We start from the raw sequence: 15,343 nt of genomic DNA on the forward strand, positions 1-15,343 counted from the left end.
ATCATGTCTCACAAACTTGATTGAGTTTTTTTGAAGAAGAAACAAAGAAGATTGATGAGGGCAGAGCAGTAGATGTGATCTATATGGACTTCAGTAAGGTGATCGACAAGGTTCCCCATGAGGGACTGTTTAGCAAGGTTAAATCTCATAGAATACAGGGAGAAATAGCCATTTGGATACAGAACTGGCTCAAAGGTAGAAGACAGAGGGTGATGGTGGAGGGTTGCTTTTCAGACTGGAGGCCTGTGACCAGTGAAGTGCCACAAGGATCGGTGCTGGGTCCCCTACTTCTTGTCGTTTACATAAATGATTTGGATGCGAGCATAAGAGGTACAGTTAGTAAGTTTGCAGTTGACAACAAAATTGGAAGTGTAGTGGACAGCGAAGAGGGCTACCTCAGATTACAACAGGATCTGGACCAGATGGGCCAATGGGCTGAGAAGTGGCAGATGGAGTTTAATTCAGATAAATGCGAGGTGCTGCATTTTGGGAAAGCAAATCTTAGCAGGACTTATACACTTAATGGTAAGTTCCGAGGGAGTGTTGCTAAACAAAGAGACCTTGGCGTGCAGGTTCATAGCTCCTTGAAAGTGAAATTGCAGATAGATAGGATAGTGAAGATGGCGTTTGGTGTGCTTTCCTTTATTGGTCAGAGTATTGAGTACAGGAGTTTGGAGGTCATGTTGTGGCTGTGCAGGACATTGGTTAGCCCACTGTTGGAATATTGCATGCAATTCTGGTCTCCTTCCATTGGAAAGATGTTGTGAAACTTGAAAGGGTTCAGAAAAGATTTACAAAGATGTTGCCAGAGCTAGAGGATTTGAGCTATAGGAAGAGGCTGAACAGCCTGGGGCTGTATTCCCTGGAGCATCGGAGACTGAGGGGTGACCTTATAGAGGTTTACAAAATTATGAGGGGCATGGATAGGATAAATAGGCAAAGTCTTTTCCCTGGGCTCGGGGAGTCCAGAACTAGAGGGCATAGGTTTAGGGTGTGAGGGGAAAGATATAAAAGAGACCTAATGGGCAACTTTTTCATGCAGAGAGTGGTACGTATATGGAATGAGTTGCCAGAGGAAGTGGTGGAGGCTGGTACAATTGCAACATTTAAGATGTATTTGGATGGGTATATGAATACAAAAGGTTTGGAGGGATGTGGGCCGGGTGCTGGCAGGTGGAACGAGATTGGGTTGGGATATCTGGTCGGCATGGACGGGTTGGACCGAAGGGTCTGTTTCCATGCTGTGCATCTCTATAACTCTATGACTATAACTCTATGACTATAACTCGATGGAGTGGCATTCAGAAGAACGCTGATGTGTATTCAGGAGAACAGTGATATACATATTGGCCAAAGTCCATACTACATACCAGATGCATTGGCAGGTTTACCATTGACCCTGTCACCACCCTCAAAGAACTTAACGGTGTCTGACTCCAACTGGGCACAGTGTTTCATTCGAGCCCACTTTTCTCAGTCTGAATCTGGTGATACACTCTGTGACTGTACATATGAACCCACCTGTGAGGCAGCTTCTGGTGGGTTCCGTCTTAGCTTCCACTGCAGTACACATTTATTTGCTTAAGATGAAGTCACCATAGCTGTCGTTGGGAAAGCATTCGCCAATATGATATTCTGTTTTTATTCACACGTAACTGCACATCAAATAGGGCCTAAACTACTTATTCTTGTTAGTTCTAATCTCTACTCTATATATTGATCTTAGAATTAAGATGATCTGTATTGTCTTAATGTAATCCTTAATTAGCACACCTATCCTTCCTCTTTCACAATATTTCCTGACCTGCAAAATTTCATGTACTTGAATATTCAGATCTTATCCTGAGCATTGGAAAGACGTGGTTGTAAGTTGACATTCAGGTCTTACATATTTTTTCAAGAACTGTAGTCAATGCATCAATTTTGTAGCATTTGTGTGTATTTAGATATGAAGCCTTTAAGAATGTATTTCATGACCTTGAATCTTATCTGCTGGCACTGTCTTAAATTTGTTTGCTCTCTTCTTTCATATTCTGATTATCTATTTCCTTGTTCCTACCTTGCACTCCCTTATTTTGTCTCTAATTGATCATGTCTTTTCTCATTTGATTCCTCCCCCCAGAAATTAGTCTGAAGCCTTCTCAAATGCCCTAGTGCCATGTCTTGCCAGAACACAAATTCCAGCATGGTCCAATTAAAGACCATCACAATGGTGGAGCCCTCACTCTTCCAGTGCTGGTGCCAGTGCCCATGAATCTAAGCCTGTTCCTTCCTTTCAGCCATGCATTTAGCTCTCTAATCTTGACTATCCTGCACCAATTTATTTGTGGATCAGGTAACAATTCAGTTATTATTGCCTTCGAGTGTCTGTTTTCTAAGTCTGTCCCTAGCTGCTCATACTTTGTAAGTAGAGTCTCTTTCCTAATCCTACCTATTGGTTCTCATGTGGACCACCACAAGTTCCTCAATGTACTTATGCTCTGAATGCTGGCACTGGTGCCTCATTGCCCATTACCAAGTCTAGATCAGCCTGCTATCTGGATGGTTCTAGAGTGTGTTACTCTCAGAAAATTTCCCAAAAACATACTATAAAGTCATCTTCCAGGCTCCTTTGTCAATCTGATTTGGCCAATTTGTATGTAGATCACTACCATATATATCCTACATGTGTCCATTATTTCTCCCTGGATACTCCATCCTACAATTATAAAAATATAATATAGTAACTAGGAGCTGGTGTAGGTAGTTCAACCCCTTAAGCCTGTTCTGCCATTTCATATAGTCACATCTTGTCCACTCTCCATAATCATCCAACAAATTACTCATCAAAAATGGGTCAGTCTCCACCTGTAATTTACTCAATGTCCCCAGAGCCACTATACTGTACTCTGGGGTAGTGAATTCCACAGATTCATGACCCTTTCTTAAATAGGGAGAATTATAAGGGTATGAAGACTGAAATCTAAAGTGATCTGGGAACTTAAGAGAGAGTCCAGTGGAGGTGCAGTACTAAACATTTAAGGAGGTGTTTCAAAACACAAAATATGTTGCAGTGGAACAGAGAGGAATCCAGGGAAAGAGCACTTATTTCACATGGCTAAGGAAGGAAACAAAATATGGAAGCAAATTGAAAGTTAAAATGCACAAATCTGTGAAGATTAATGCCAAGTCAAAAGATTGAACAGAATACAAGAAACAGAAAGAATGACTGAAAGAAGAATAGAAAGATAGAAATTAGAGATTGAGAGCAAATAGGTTGAAATATAAATACGGATATTGAGTTTTTACAGAAATTTAGAAAGGAAAAGAGTAAATTGTGAACATGTGTTACCTAGGGATTAAATCTGGTGAATTAATAATGGAAGAAAAAGGAATGTCAACAAATTGAGCAGATATTTTGCATCAATGTTCCCTGTGAGAGGATAGAAATAACATTCAAGAATTAGCTTTGAATCAAGAGTTGAAAGGAAGAGAGGAAAGGAAAATAATTACATTTGCCAAGGATAGGATACAGAGAAAATTAATTCTGACAAGTCACCAGCACCTCTTGGAGTTTATCCTATGGTCTTCCACAAATGACTTGCTGAGATAGTGGATGTGCTAGTTTTAATTTTCCTACACGTAGAGAGATGTCAAAAGATTGGAAAACAGTGAATGTAAATCCTCTATTCAAGAAAGAGTAAGAAATCAGGAAACTCTCAGGAGGGTTGAGTCTGCAGAACTCTGTTCTCCACAGCGCAGCGGAGGCAGGACCACTAAATATTTTTGAGGTGGAGATAGATTTTTGACTAACAGGGGAGGAAAAGAGTGCTGTCAGTTGATAGGTAGTGAAGTTGAGACCACAGTGACCTATGAACACGAACATATTGAATAGCAGAGCAGGCTTGAGGGTCTGATTATTCTACTCTTGCTCCAATTTCTTACATTTGCATGTATGTTCGTACGAGGGTCTCCAGCCCTTTTGGCCATTTTGCCTGATTTCCACCCCCCCCCGGAAAAATTCATATCCAAAAACATTTAGAAACATCTTGACAACCTCAGGAAATATCATCCTTAAAATGCTGTGCAGGCTATAGGCTAAGTTGAAAGAGATGGAACAGTTGGGTGACCACTTCATGGCTTAATTACAGTGCCTCGTCCATTGTTCCTGACTTTTATGAAGAAATGCTCTCTGAAGACCTTCAGTGTGTAGATGCCTCTGGAGAGACCAACCCACATCTGTGCACTCAGTTTCCCCTCAGTGCTCATTTCGCTGTCACGTCGCAACCTTTGAGGGCTTGTAAAGAAAAGCGCCATATCTCAAAAAGCCTTTCTGATAAAGGATAGGAAACTCCTTTGAGCACCTTATTAGGATTCAGAAATGCCCACTTCAAAATCTAAGTCATTAAAACTCCTCCAATCACTTAACTTTAAGACTTTCACAAATATTGCAACAGCAAACTAAGCCAAAAGCATCTGAAAGTTGGATGACCAGTCCATGTTGGCAGAATGTGTCAAAACAGCCTTAGAGAGATTGACATCACAATCTATCCACTCAGGAATCTTGATGCAAAAATGGCACCCCCACCCACCCCATGCTGGTTCCTTTATGAGCATGGGGAATGGCCCAGTTTGCCCTAGACATCACTGGTAACAATACTCCCACCATTTTAAAATGCTCCCACCATTTTAAAATGCTCCCAATCCAATGGTATTCTAATTTTGGCTACATTTGAATAAACAGAATAATCTGGATTAACTATGATGTTCAGGTGGTATCATTACTCAAAACAAATTTATTGGCAGTCAAGTTCAGCCCAATTTAACCTCCTTTGTTAGTATTTCACTAACACAGAGTTTCAAAGGCACTTATAAAATCTTCCTGGAAATAAACATCAATGAATGTTTTGTGCTGTTCCTAGACATTCTAAATAACATACCTTTCCTTTTAGAATCATTATTATTACTATGGTAGTTTTAGCCTGACAACAGCAAATTTGTGTGTAATCTCATTAGAAAGGGAATTTGTTTAAATTATAAAAGGCTAAAATTTGCAGTTGTGACTAGTCAGAAATATATGTCAGGGCTCAGATCTAGGAGTAATTATTAAGTCTTATAAGGAGTGGGTTGGATCAGAGTTGAACAGGACAGTGGATTCCCAACAGAAGTTCCAACATTTTGGCATGAAGGGATATCAGCAAGTTAGTAAAATGCATAAAAGTGAGAACAGCAAACATTTTGTTAACCGACACCTATGGGACCAGAGGTATGCCAGTTGAGTGCATAAAATGTAACAGTTCTACTTTATTTACAATGTAAATCAATTAAATAATAATACAACTTTGCCTTAAATAAAACTTACCGGCAGAGAGCCCTTGTCACTCAAACTCTCAACTAACCTACTCAGACATCGCTGAGGTTGCAATATTTGAGGTGTATGGTTTTTGCTAGTTTATCGAGAATGCTGGTTCATAAGGTGCTGGTTAAAACAAAGTTTACAGTATTACATTTCAACAAGAGTTGTAAGTGGGGCTCACTTGAGGAGCTACACGTGGAACCCAACATCAAAGATTTAACAATATTTTTGAATTGAATTGAATTAGGTTTATTGTACCATATGCTCACATAATTACAATGAAGAGTTGACAAGTTGTCACTTATAATGCTATCTTAGGTACAAAAGCACCTGGGTACAGAATCTTAGGTAGAAAGCTGAATAATAAGGGAATCAAAGTTTAGAAGTTAAACATTACAGTCCTTCTTGCTAAAATGTGGAAAACCAAAGAATTGAAATTAAAAGCTTAGCCCTACAGTCCATAAGCACTTGGCCATTCTGGGGTCACACTGCTCAGAAGGTCTCGGCCTGGCCCTCGGTGTTGCTATGGGTTACCTGGTCTCACCACCTTCCAGCCTGTTCCTGTTCCTGCCGTCGCCGTGGGCTACCTGCTTCTTCACTCCTGATGGATCCTGCTCTGGTACTGCTTTGGAGCTCCCAACTCCTTCCATGCCTTGAATTTCAAAGAAGTCATGATGCTGCTGACCAAGTTCTGCCCAAGCACACAGGCTGCCTCATGGCTGACAACCAATAGCTCCAGCTGCTGCCATCACCACCTCTGCGTCCATGACTGCACTCCATCCAGAAGGTAAATAGAGGAAAGTAGAAGAAAAGAAAAGTGATGAAAGAAAGAAAGAAACCCTTTCAAGTTTCACAACATCTTTCGATAGGAAGGAGACCAGAATTGCTTAACCAAGGTCATGTTACGGCTGTACAAGACATTGGTTACGCCACTGTTGGAGTATTGGGTGCAATTCTGGTCTCCTTCCTATTGGAAAAATGTTGTGAAACTTGAAAGAGTTCAGAAAAGGTTTACAAGGATGTTGCCAAGGTTGGAGGATTTGAGCTATAGGGAGAGGCTGAAAAGGCTGGGGCTGTTTTCCCTGGAGCATCAGGGGCTGAGGGGTGACCTTATAGAAGTTTACAAAATTATGAAGGGCATGGATAGGATAAAAAGACAAGGTCTTTTCCTTGGGGTTGGGGAGTCCAGAACTAGAGGTCATAGGTTTAGGGTGAGAGGGGGAAGATATAAAAGAGACCTAAGGGACAACCTTTTCACACAGAGGGTGGTACGTGTATGGAATGAACTGCCAGAGAAGTGGTGGAGGCTAGTACAGTTGCAGCATTTAAGTGGCATTTGGATGGGTATATGAATAGGATGGGTTTGGAGGGATATGGGCCGGGTGCTGGCAGGTGGGACTAGATTGGGTTGGGATATCTGGTCGGCATGGACGGGTTGGACCGAAGGGTCTGTTTCCATGCTGTACATCTCTTTGATTCTATGACTCTAAAAGCGGATGGAGAGGATGAGCTCAGGCTCAGGAGCCACCATCTTGGAAGAACATTTATGTTGAGGAGGAACTCCTCTGTGATGCGACCAGACCATACATGGCCCCCTGAGACTCTTAGCCTCTTTCTATTTCAAGTGCATGAGGTGTTCCTTTCCCTGTGCTGCACAAACCTCCACAAGACCGGCTGGAAAATGATGGAGTTATATTTCATTGGGGTACCATGCTGGAAAATTAGCCCCTGCAGTTCCCAGAGTAGTTACAAAAGTAAAAAATGTTAACAAGTATGCAGAGTTCCCCAATTTCCCTGACCTTTAGACACAGGTTGATACAAAGCATAGACTATATTTGTTATTTAATGAAAATTGTATTTATTAGAAATAAGTAAATAAATTCTAACTATGGATAAACAGTTATGAACCATCAGCATATAACTCTACTAGTCAAACTGTAACCCTCTTACACATTATCCCTCCACCTTGCCCCATCCCCTCTCTTGCACACACACATATGCATGTAGACAGACATGGACATAAAAAAAACGACTATTATAGATGGAGGGAAAGACTGGAAAGGCAGTTCAGTGTTCATGTTCACAGGGTTCATCGTTGAATCCTGTTCTGATCAGGATGTCAATTCTTGATGTTCCTTCTCCAGATACTTTCACTTGTTTGCAGGAAGCGCAGGGGGATGAGTTTGGACTTAAAAACGTTGTTGACTTATTGATTTTAAAAACCGCAGCTCATAACAACTGGGAAGAAGAAATCAACTGACTGTCTTCAGGCCAGAGATGCTTTTTACTGGGGAGCAAGAAGACCTCCTCCTCCTGTAGAGGTCCAGTACTTTCTGCTGAAACATTCATGTCCCCAAACTGTTCAGCCAATTGCATAGTTGTTAGCAGGCAGATGGCTTTTATAATCACTGAATGATTACCCATCCACAGACCAATCAGCTACTTGTGGCTAGTCTAATCTCCATTTGTACACACTTGGCTCCAGCTCAGTTGCAAACTGGCCTTCCACTACTGTCTGAACATGCAGCAGTGTAAACAGGATTTACAATGAGGGTCAGATTCCTTGCTTTTTCTCAATGTGCAGCAATCCTTGTTTCCTTGAAATTGTTCTTTTCCCATTACAGTTCACAATAAAAAAAGAAGAGAAAAATAAATTGATACAGCCTTAACTGCAAGTGGATCCAGATATTTTCCAGAATCAGGGGTTCACGTAGTTACTATTCCTTGTAGGTTCCATCACTTTTATGTTACAAATTCTTTTACAGGAATAAGCTGGTACTCTGAATAAAAGCAGCTGCCAAAGGCCTGTCAATGTCTTTATAATGTTCCCTTTAATATAATTAAAAGGCACATAATAAAGATGCATCACTGCGAAAGCAATCCTTAGGTCGGCTGGTAATGCAATAATTTGATGCATCAACACACCAAACCACAGAATGGTAGATGGTGTGTCCTCTTGGGATTTTTTTGTGACGTTTTGACACAGCTGGAGTGAAGGGCTTTCTAATTGTTATACTCTGAAGGAAATTTAATGAATGCTGATTATGCTTTTTCTTTTACCACTGGGCATACATTTATTGCACAGCTGTAAATTGTACCTTACGGCCTTGAAATTCATAGAGAGCTCTCCTGGGGTGGAGTTTTCATTCCTGGGTCACAATCTCACCATCTGGATGAAAGCTGGAGCCCCAGGGAGATTTTACAGGATTCCACTCCAATTAAGAACACAGGGAAAGCTCCTGGTCTTGAGAGCCAACAGGAGGCCGTCCAGTATTAGATGACGGGCTGTCCCACTGTTTGAGATGGGAACTGCCAATGCCGGTAGGAGATAATTGCTGAGAGGATTCACTCGATTGCTCATGGACATGTTTCTCAGCCTCCTTGTTGCTTGATGCTGCTGGCTAATCAGCTTCTGGCTCTGAAAGACCACCAGGCCAAGGAAGAAACCAGCTCTGATTTAAAGTGTTTTTGTCATCTTACTGAGGGATTTGTGTCTTGGGACGAAGGTTGTTCAAAGCCAGGACAGGGGGAATTGCTTTCGGATGCTGCCCTCCCGCTTCCCTATCTGTGTATAGACTGGGGAAAACTAAGTCTGACTTCTGTCTGTCTGTCTGTCTCTCTCTCTCTCTCTCCTCCACCCTCCCTTAACAACCTACAACAACCTGCTGTAGTTTCCCAAACACTTCACACTTGTCTCTCCTACTGGAAAGGCAGAGATCCAAGGGAGTGTCCGTTGAGGCCCCTTAGTGACCCCTGAAGGGCTTTAATTGGTGGCAGGTCAAGGAACTTCCCAATGACTGTTTTGTCCAAAACATCATTGGAGAGGTAGTAAGAAATAGGGTGTCTCTCCAACTCCAGGCAGTGGAAAATTCCACCTATTCTGAGTAATGCTTTTTTTAAAAAACTGTGTTCCATATATGAAAACAAAGTGCTGAGGTAGTTCAGCATATCTGGTAGAATCTGTGGAGATAAAAACAAAGTTAAATTTTGAGTCCAATGACTTTCTGTCAGACAAAGGATCTTCATTCTGATTAAGGGTCACTGGACTCGAATGTTAACTGTTTCTCTCACCACAGCTGTTGCTCGACCTGTTGAGTTTTCCCAACACTTCATGTTTTCGTTTCAGATCTTCAGAATCTGCAATACTTTATTTTACTTACGGATTTCATATGGCTAGTTTCCAGCAGGCCAGGATTCTAGAGCAAATATAAACCTTGATACTTTTGAGAAAGCTATTTGACTTTCATTCAGTTCTTTCCATCCTCTTCTGAGACATAACTCTAAGTGTTAGTGACCTACTAATATCTCATTCATGTACTTCCTTCAGCTCTAGGCTTGTGCTGATGTATATACTGCAGCCACATCTTTACTTTTAGTTTCTAGAAAGCATCAGGAACAAGAATTCTGGCATGTCCAGAGTTACTGCAGTGAATTGTAATCTTACTGCTACCCCTGTTTAGATAAATCAAGTCAAATTCAATCTAGTGGTTGAACTTTTCTGTTTTCACTAGCTCAGTTTGAATATGTAGTCCGACTCTGTAAGCTATGTAAAAGCTGGTCGGAGACTCACTAAACATATCTTTCTTCAAGTGTAAGTGAGTAGAGTTATCATAGTCACTCGTGCTATTTGATATGACTATCAGTGATGTGTTGGAGTGCATGAGGCCAGTCTTGATTTGCCTATTTCATACGCTCCTGAAAGATTAGATGTGCTTCATTTTGTAGCTGGTTTTATGCTGATGGACTTGATTTTGGATTTAGTATGTTTAATTTGGTGTCCTTTCTTTAGGAACTAAGTAGCTCCCTAAATCTCAGTATGGCTATCAAGAATTGCACAGGAGCTACAAGTACACCACCCACCAAATTGGTACTGCTAAAAACAAAACACACTTGGTCTTAGCTACTTTGCATTTGGAATAAAGGGCTTTCCAACTGGCTAGTCTTCCATTGTAAATTGGATGACTGGATGCAATCACAAAATCTTGTCCTAGATATCAACAGAAAGGACCTTGGCCCAACCGATATCAACAAGGTGAATATTAAAATATTAATTGCCTGAATTATTGTAGAATGCAAATGCTCCTACCAACCCCACATTAAGGTAAAGCATACTATTGCCAACTAACCACTTCTGTCATTATTGCAATTGGCATCTTTCCTGATATTTCCAATTACCGGCGACTGTTATCCTTTCAGCCATCGATAATCTTCCAATCCAACCTTTCTCCCTCTTGACCCAGTGATCACCTTCCCTCCCTCCTATTCTTGGTCTACCCCTTTCCCAATAGCTCCCCTTTTTAGCTGCTCCACTTGTTACTCACTTCTAATGCCTTACGTGAAGATTGAGGTTGATTTAATGACCAGAACTTTGTTTTCTCTTCACTGGCAAGCTGCTGGAGATGCCTATTAGTTGACTGTCACTCATCAACTCCATCATCATAAGGCTACTTGGGGATTGATACTTCTTTTTGGGCACGCTGACATTTCTAGATTAGTATCTAAACAAAGGGTCTGCTTCTGTTTGAAACCAGGCTCTGGTTGGAAGTTGACAGACATTTTGTCTGGAGTCACAAAAAGGCCTGCCCAGTTAAGGACAGCAGATTTCTTTGCCCGAGTGATGTTAGTGAGCCAAATCGGAGGCAGCAATCGGCAACAATTTCACAGTCACCATTGGAATCTGAATTCCAGAACCCAGGTTCCCAGAACATTACCTGGGTCTTGGATTAATCATCAAGCAATAATAGCACTTGGCCATTGCTTTAATGCTGGTTCCTTCCCAGACCGGTGTTAGTTTATTGCTGTTTTAACTTGGAAAGGACAAGGCCTTTCCCCAATGAAAAGATGGAAAAAATGTACCATCTTTAAATGAGTGCCCTTTAAGATTCACCATTGATATGGTCCTGACCTACCTGCAGCTGATCTGAGGCAAACAGATGAGAATGTTCGTCAGTCTGTCCTCAGCTGAAAAAAAATGTTTTTAGGAGACAGTTTTCTCACAAGTTTTTGATGATGTCGGCTGGTGTATTTAGGAAGATGCCCTGTTCTGCCCACTGTTGTGAACATTGAAGATGCTGTACCACGTCACCACCATTGTTTAGACCACCTGCTTCCATTCCCACCCAAATCAGGCTATCTGAAGAAGGTCACTGGTTTTGAAAACTCAACGCTCCACATAATGCGGCCAGACCTGCTGAGTTTCTCCAGCAATTTCTGATTTTATTAAAATTTGCAGCACCTGCAGTTCTTTATTTCTATGTACATAGATCCCTGAAAGTTGCCACCCAGGTTGATAGGGTCGTTAAGAATGCTTACAGTGTGTTAGCTTTTATTGGGAACCATGAGGTCATGCTGCAGCTGTACAAAGTTCTGGTGAGGCCGCACTTGGAGTATTGCGTACCGTTCTGGTCACTGCATTATAGGAAGGATTTGGAAACTTTGGAAAGGGTTCAGAGGAGGTTTACAAGGATGTTGCCTGGTGTGGAGGGAGGGTCTTATGAGAAAAGGTTGAGGGACTTGAGGCTGTTTTTGTTAGAGAGAAGAAGGTTGAGAGGTGACTTAATTGAGACACATAAGATAATCAGAGAGTTAGATAAGGTTGACAGTGAGAGCATTTTTTCTCGGATGGTGATGGCTAGCAGGAGGGGTTATAGCTTTAAATTGAGGGGTGATAGGTATAGGACAGATGTCAGAGGTAGTTTGGGAGTAGTAGTGCCTCGACCCTGAAGGCATCCCGCCACCATTCCTGATGAAGGGCTTTTGCCCGAAACATCGATTTTCCTGCTCCTCGGATGCTGCCTGACCTGCTGTGCTTTTCCAGCACTACTCTAATCAGGACTCTGTCGTCCTCACGTTTGCTGCTGTGAAATGCCCTGCCTGCAACAGTAGTAGACTTGCCAACTTTAAGGACATTTAACTGGTCACTGGATAGGCATATTGATGAAAATAAAATTGTGTAGGTTAGATGGGCTTCAGATTGGTTTGACAGGTCTGCACAACATTGAGGGTTGAAGGGCTTGTGCTGCGCTGTAATGTTCTATATTCTATTATACCAAAATCCAGCCCTGGATTAGCCAATAGACTGTGGTATCAGGTAACCGTTCCCTTCTCAACTCATTCATTAGGTCTATACTCCACACTAACCTTTTGTCCACACTGGCACCTTTCCCTATGGCCACAGGAGGTGCAACATCTGCCCCCACACCTCCACTTTTAACTCCATCCAAGACCCTCCAGAATCATTCCATGTCCGGCAGAGATTTACCTCTAACCTGATTTATTGCATCTGTTATTTCCAATGTGGTCTGCTGTACATTGGAGGGACCAAGCACAAACTCAGGGACTAGTTCAGGGAACATCTATGGTCCGTAGGCTCCAATCCATCTTACCCTCCAGTTGCCAATCACTTCAACTCCAATGACCTTCCTGGGCCTCCTCCACTGTCAAAATAAGGCCACACACAAACTGGAGGAAGAACACCTCACCTTTTGCCTCAGAAGCTTACAACCATAAAGCCTCAACATAGAATTCACCAGATTCCAAATCTCCCCAGTCCCCACCTCATACCAAGTCCAGCCCTCTCTCTGTGCTCCACCCCTTGACCTGACATAACCTATCTGTCTTCCTTCCCACTTATCATAGAATTCCTACAGTGTGGAAACAGGCCATTTGGCCCAACAACTCCACACCGACCCTCCAAAGAGTATTCCACTCAGATTCATTCCCCTAAGCTATTACTCTATATTTACCCCTGATTAATGCACCTAACCTACATATCCCTGAACACTTTGGGCAATTTAGCATAGCCAATTCACCTAACCCGGATTGTGGGAGGAAACTGGAGCATCCGGAGGAGGCCCTTGCAGACTAGAGGAGAATATGCAAACTCCACAGAGACAGTCGCCCAAGGCTGGAATTGAACCCAGGTCCCTGGTGCTGTGAGGCAGCAGTGCTAACACCTAAGCCACCGTGCTGCCCTTCCCACTGATCAATTACAATCACCCTTACCTGCATCCACCTATTGCCATCCTATCTATCTTTCCCCAGCCCCACCTTCCTCCAACCATTTATTTCTCAGCCGCCTTCCCCTTCCCTAGTTGTGATGAAAAGTCCCAATCTGGAACATAGACTTTACTATGCCTCTGATACTACCTGACTGTTGTGCTTTTTCCAGCTCTACACTCTGACTCTGACTTACCAGTATCTGCAATTCTCACTATCTCCGAGTTGGGTAAACTTGTGCCTTACTATAGAGCTTAAAACTTGTGGAAAAATCTTGTTGACATTTTTGGAATCCACCTTCACTATTTGTTTCTGTTTTTGCTGCATCTTGCTATGTGGAATGCCAGTGAGTGCAAACATTTGGTAGAGAAATGTGCGAAAACAGTATACTGCTCTTTCTCGTCTTTGAGAAATTTTGAGTCTATATTGATCCATCCTTATGCCCTTATATGGCAAGCCATTTGGTTTTGGATGCAACCTTGCCAAAGCATTAGATGTGAGGCATGGACAGAACAATTGGTAATGATTAACTCAGGTGGCCAATCTTAAATTTGATAACTACCATTGCATCTCATGTCTATTAAGGATTCAAACCATATGTATAAGTACCTAATAAAGTCTAATTGATGACTTTGTGTGAAAGCTTGCACTATACCATGATAAAAAGGTTAGGCAGTTAAAATTTACTAGATCTCTCTTTGCTCAAGGTATTTGAATGCTGTCCCAGCTTCTGGCCATAAGTACATCTTCACTTTATCATCAACAAATACGGTCCTGAATTCAAATCAAATCCTGTATACATTTGGGACTGTATTACCTATTTTGTTCGCATATTTGTTTTATTGAAGTTATAAATATTCCTCCCAAACCATCAAAATTTAGAGTGCTGTGTATTTTCAATATTGAAGCTTCTTTGATATTGTAAAATTAACACCAGAAAAGTGCAACAATTTGTTGACTTCTTCATTCAATATTGTTTCAATATTTTTATGGGCACTCATTATTTTGTTCATATTTTGATTCTCTCCAACTGACACCCTTTCAGGTTTAAATGTACTTTTAATGGAACTATCTTTTAATTTGAATGTACTGTATTGAGCAAAATGGAATACCTGATTATTATTTTGTAATATGATTAAAATTATGGATAGAGATACAAAATGTGAATGGGCTTTGTGAAAAGCTGGTGTAATATTTCATTATTACTGACAGCACACAGTAGAATATTAGATAAACTTTCTGTGATGGCAGGCTGGGTACATTTGTACTTTTCATTAGATTTAATTCATGCACTTTGAAATCTCCTGATTGCCTTGGGGAGATTTTAGTTTCGTTCAAAGAAAATATGTTTGCATTTCTTGGCATCTCTTCTCAGAACTTCCGGGGCTCTGGTGCTACAAAACATCTGTAAACCTCACAGTTAATATTTTTCTTTACAGTTTAATACTGGCCAGACGCATGGGCCAAAGGGATTTGACATCAATGTGATGCCAGTATGGAAGAAAAATATAACTGGCTCTGGGGTTGTCGTGACAATCATAGATGACGGTGAGTAATCCTTTTTCTACAGAGCAGCCACTTAAGTTCATGCTTTTTCTCCAGATAAAAGTTCCTAGAGCCCAGTCATGGATTAAAGCAGGACATGCTAAATGGCAATATTTGAATGAGAAATCTCTTTCATTCCAGGGAGGGAAAACAATGTTTTTTATATGTGTCTAGCAATGTTTAACCCAACAGGTGACCCTGCTCCAAAGCATAATTTACAATTCAAGACTGCTGTATGTCGAACAAATTAAATCTCATCTTTTGGAAAAAATGTTCCCCATTTTGAATATACGAATATTTGGGAATTACTTTATAACACTTCTGGGTGTAATGGACATAGGGTGCATGCCTGTTCAATAAAACTTATATATTGTGCAAGCTGTTCATTGCCATTGTTAGCTTTTCTTACAAGTTCATAAAAACCTCATTCACCAAGTGTCTCCAGTATCTGTCACAAAATACGAA

The 15,343-nt window shown here is 41.3% G+C and overlaps 1 protein-coding gene across 1 annotated transcript in view; it reads left to right on the plus strand.

The window, feature by feature from the left end:
• The window catches only part of LOC132816742 (PC3-like endoprotease variant B), an 876,366-nt gene that overhangs the window by 401,722 nt on the left and 459,301 nt on the right, over nt 1-15,343 (plus strand). The window contains exon 6 of the mRNA XM_060826651.1: nt 14,773-14,881. Within this exon, the coding sequence (XP_060682634.1) occupies nt 14,773-14,881 (109 nt within the window). The remainder of the gene's footprint in view (nt 1-14,772; nt 14,882-15,343) is intronic.

This window comes from Hemiscyllium ocellatum, chromosome 6 (genome assembly GCF_020745735.1).
Source record: "Hemiscyllium ocellatum isolate sHemOce1 chromosome 6, sHemOce1.pat.X.cur, whole genome shotgun sequence".
Taxonomy (NCBI): Eukaryota; Metazoa; Chordata; class Chondrichthyes; order Orectolobiformes; family Hemiscylliidae; genus Hemiscyllium; species Hemiscyllium ocellatum.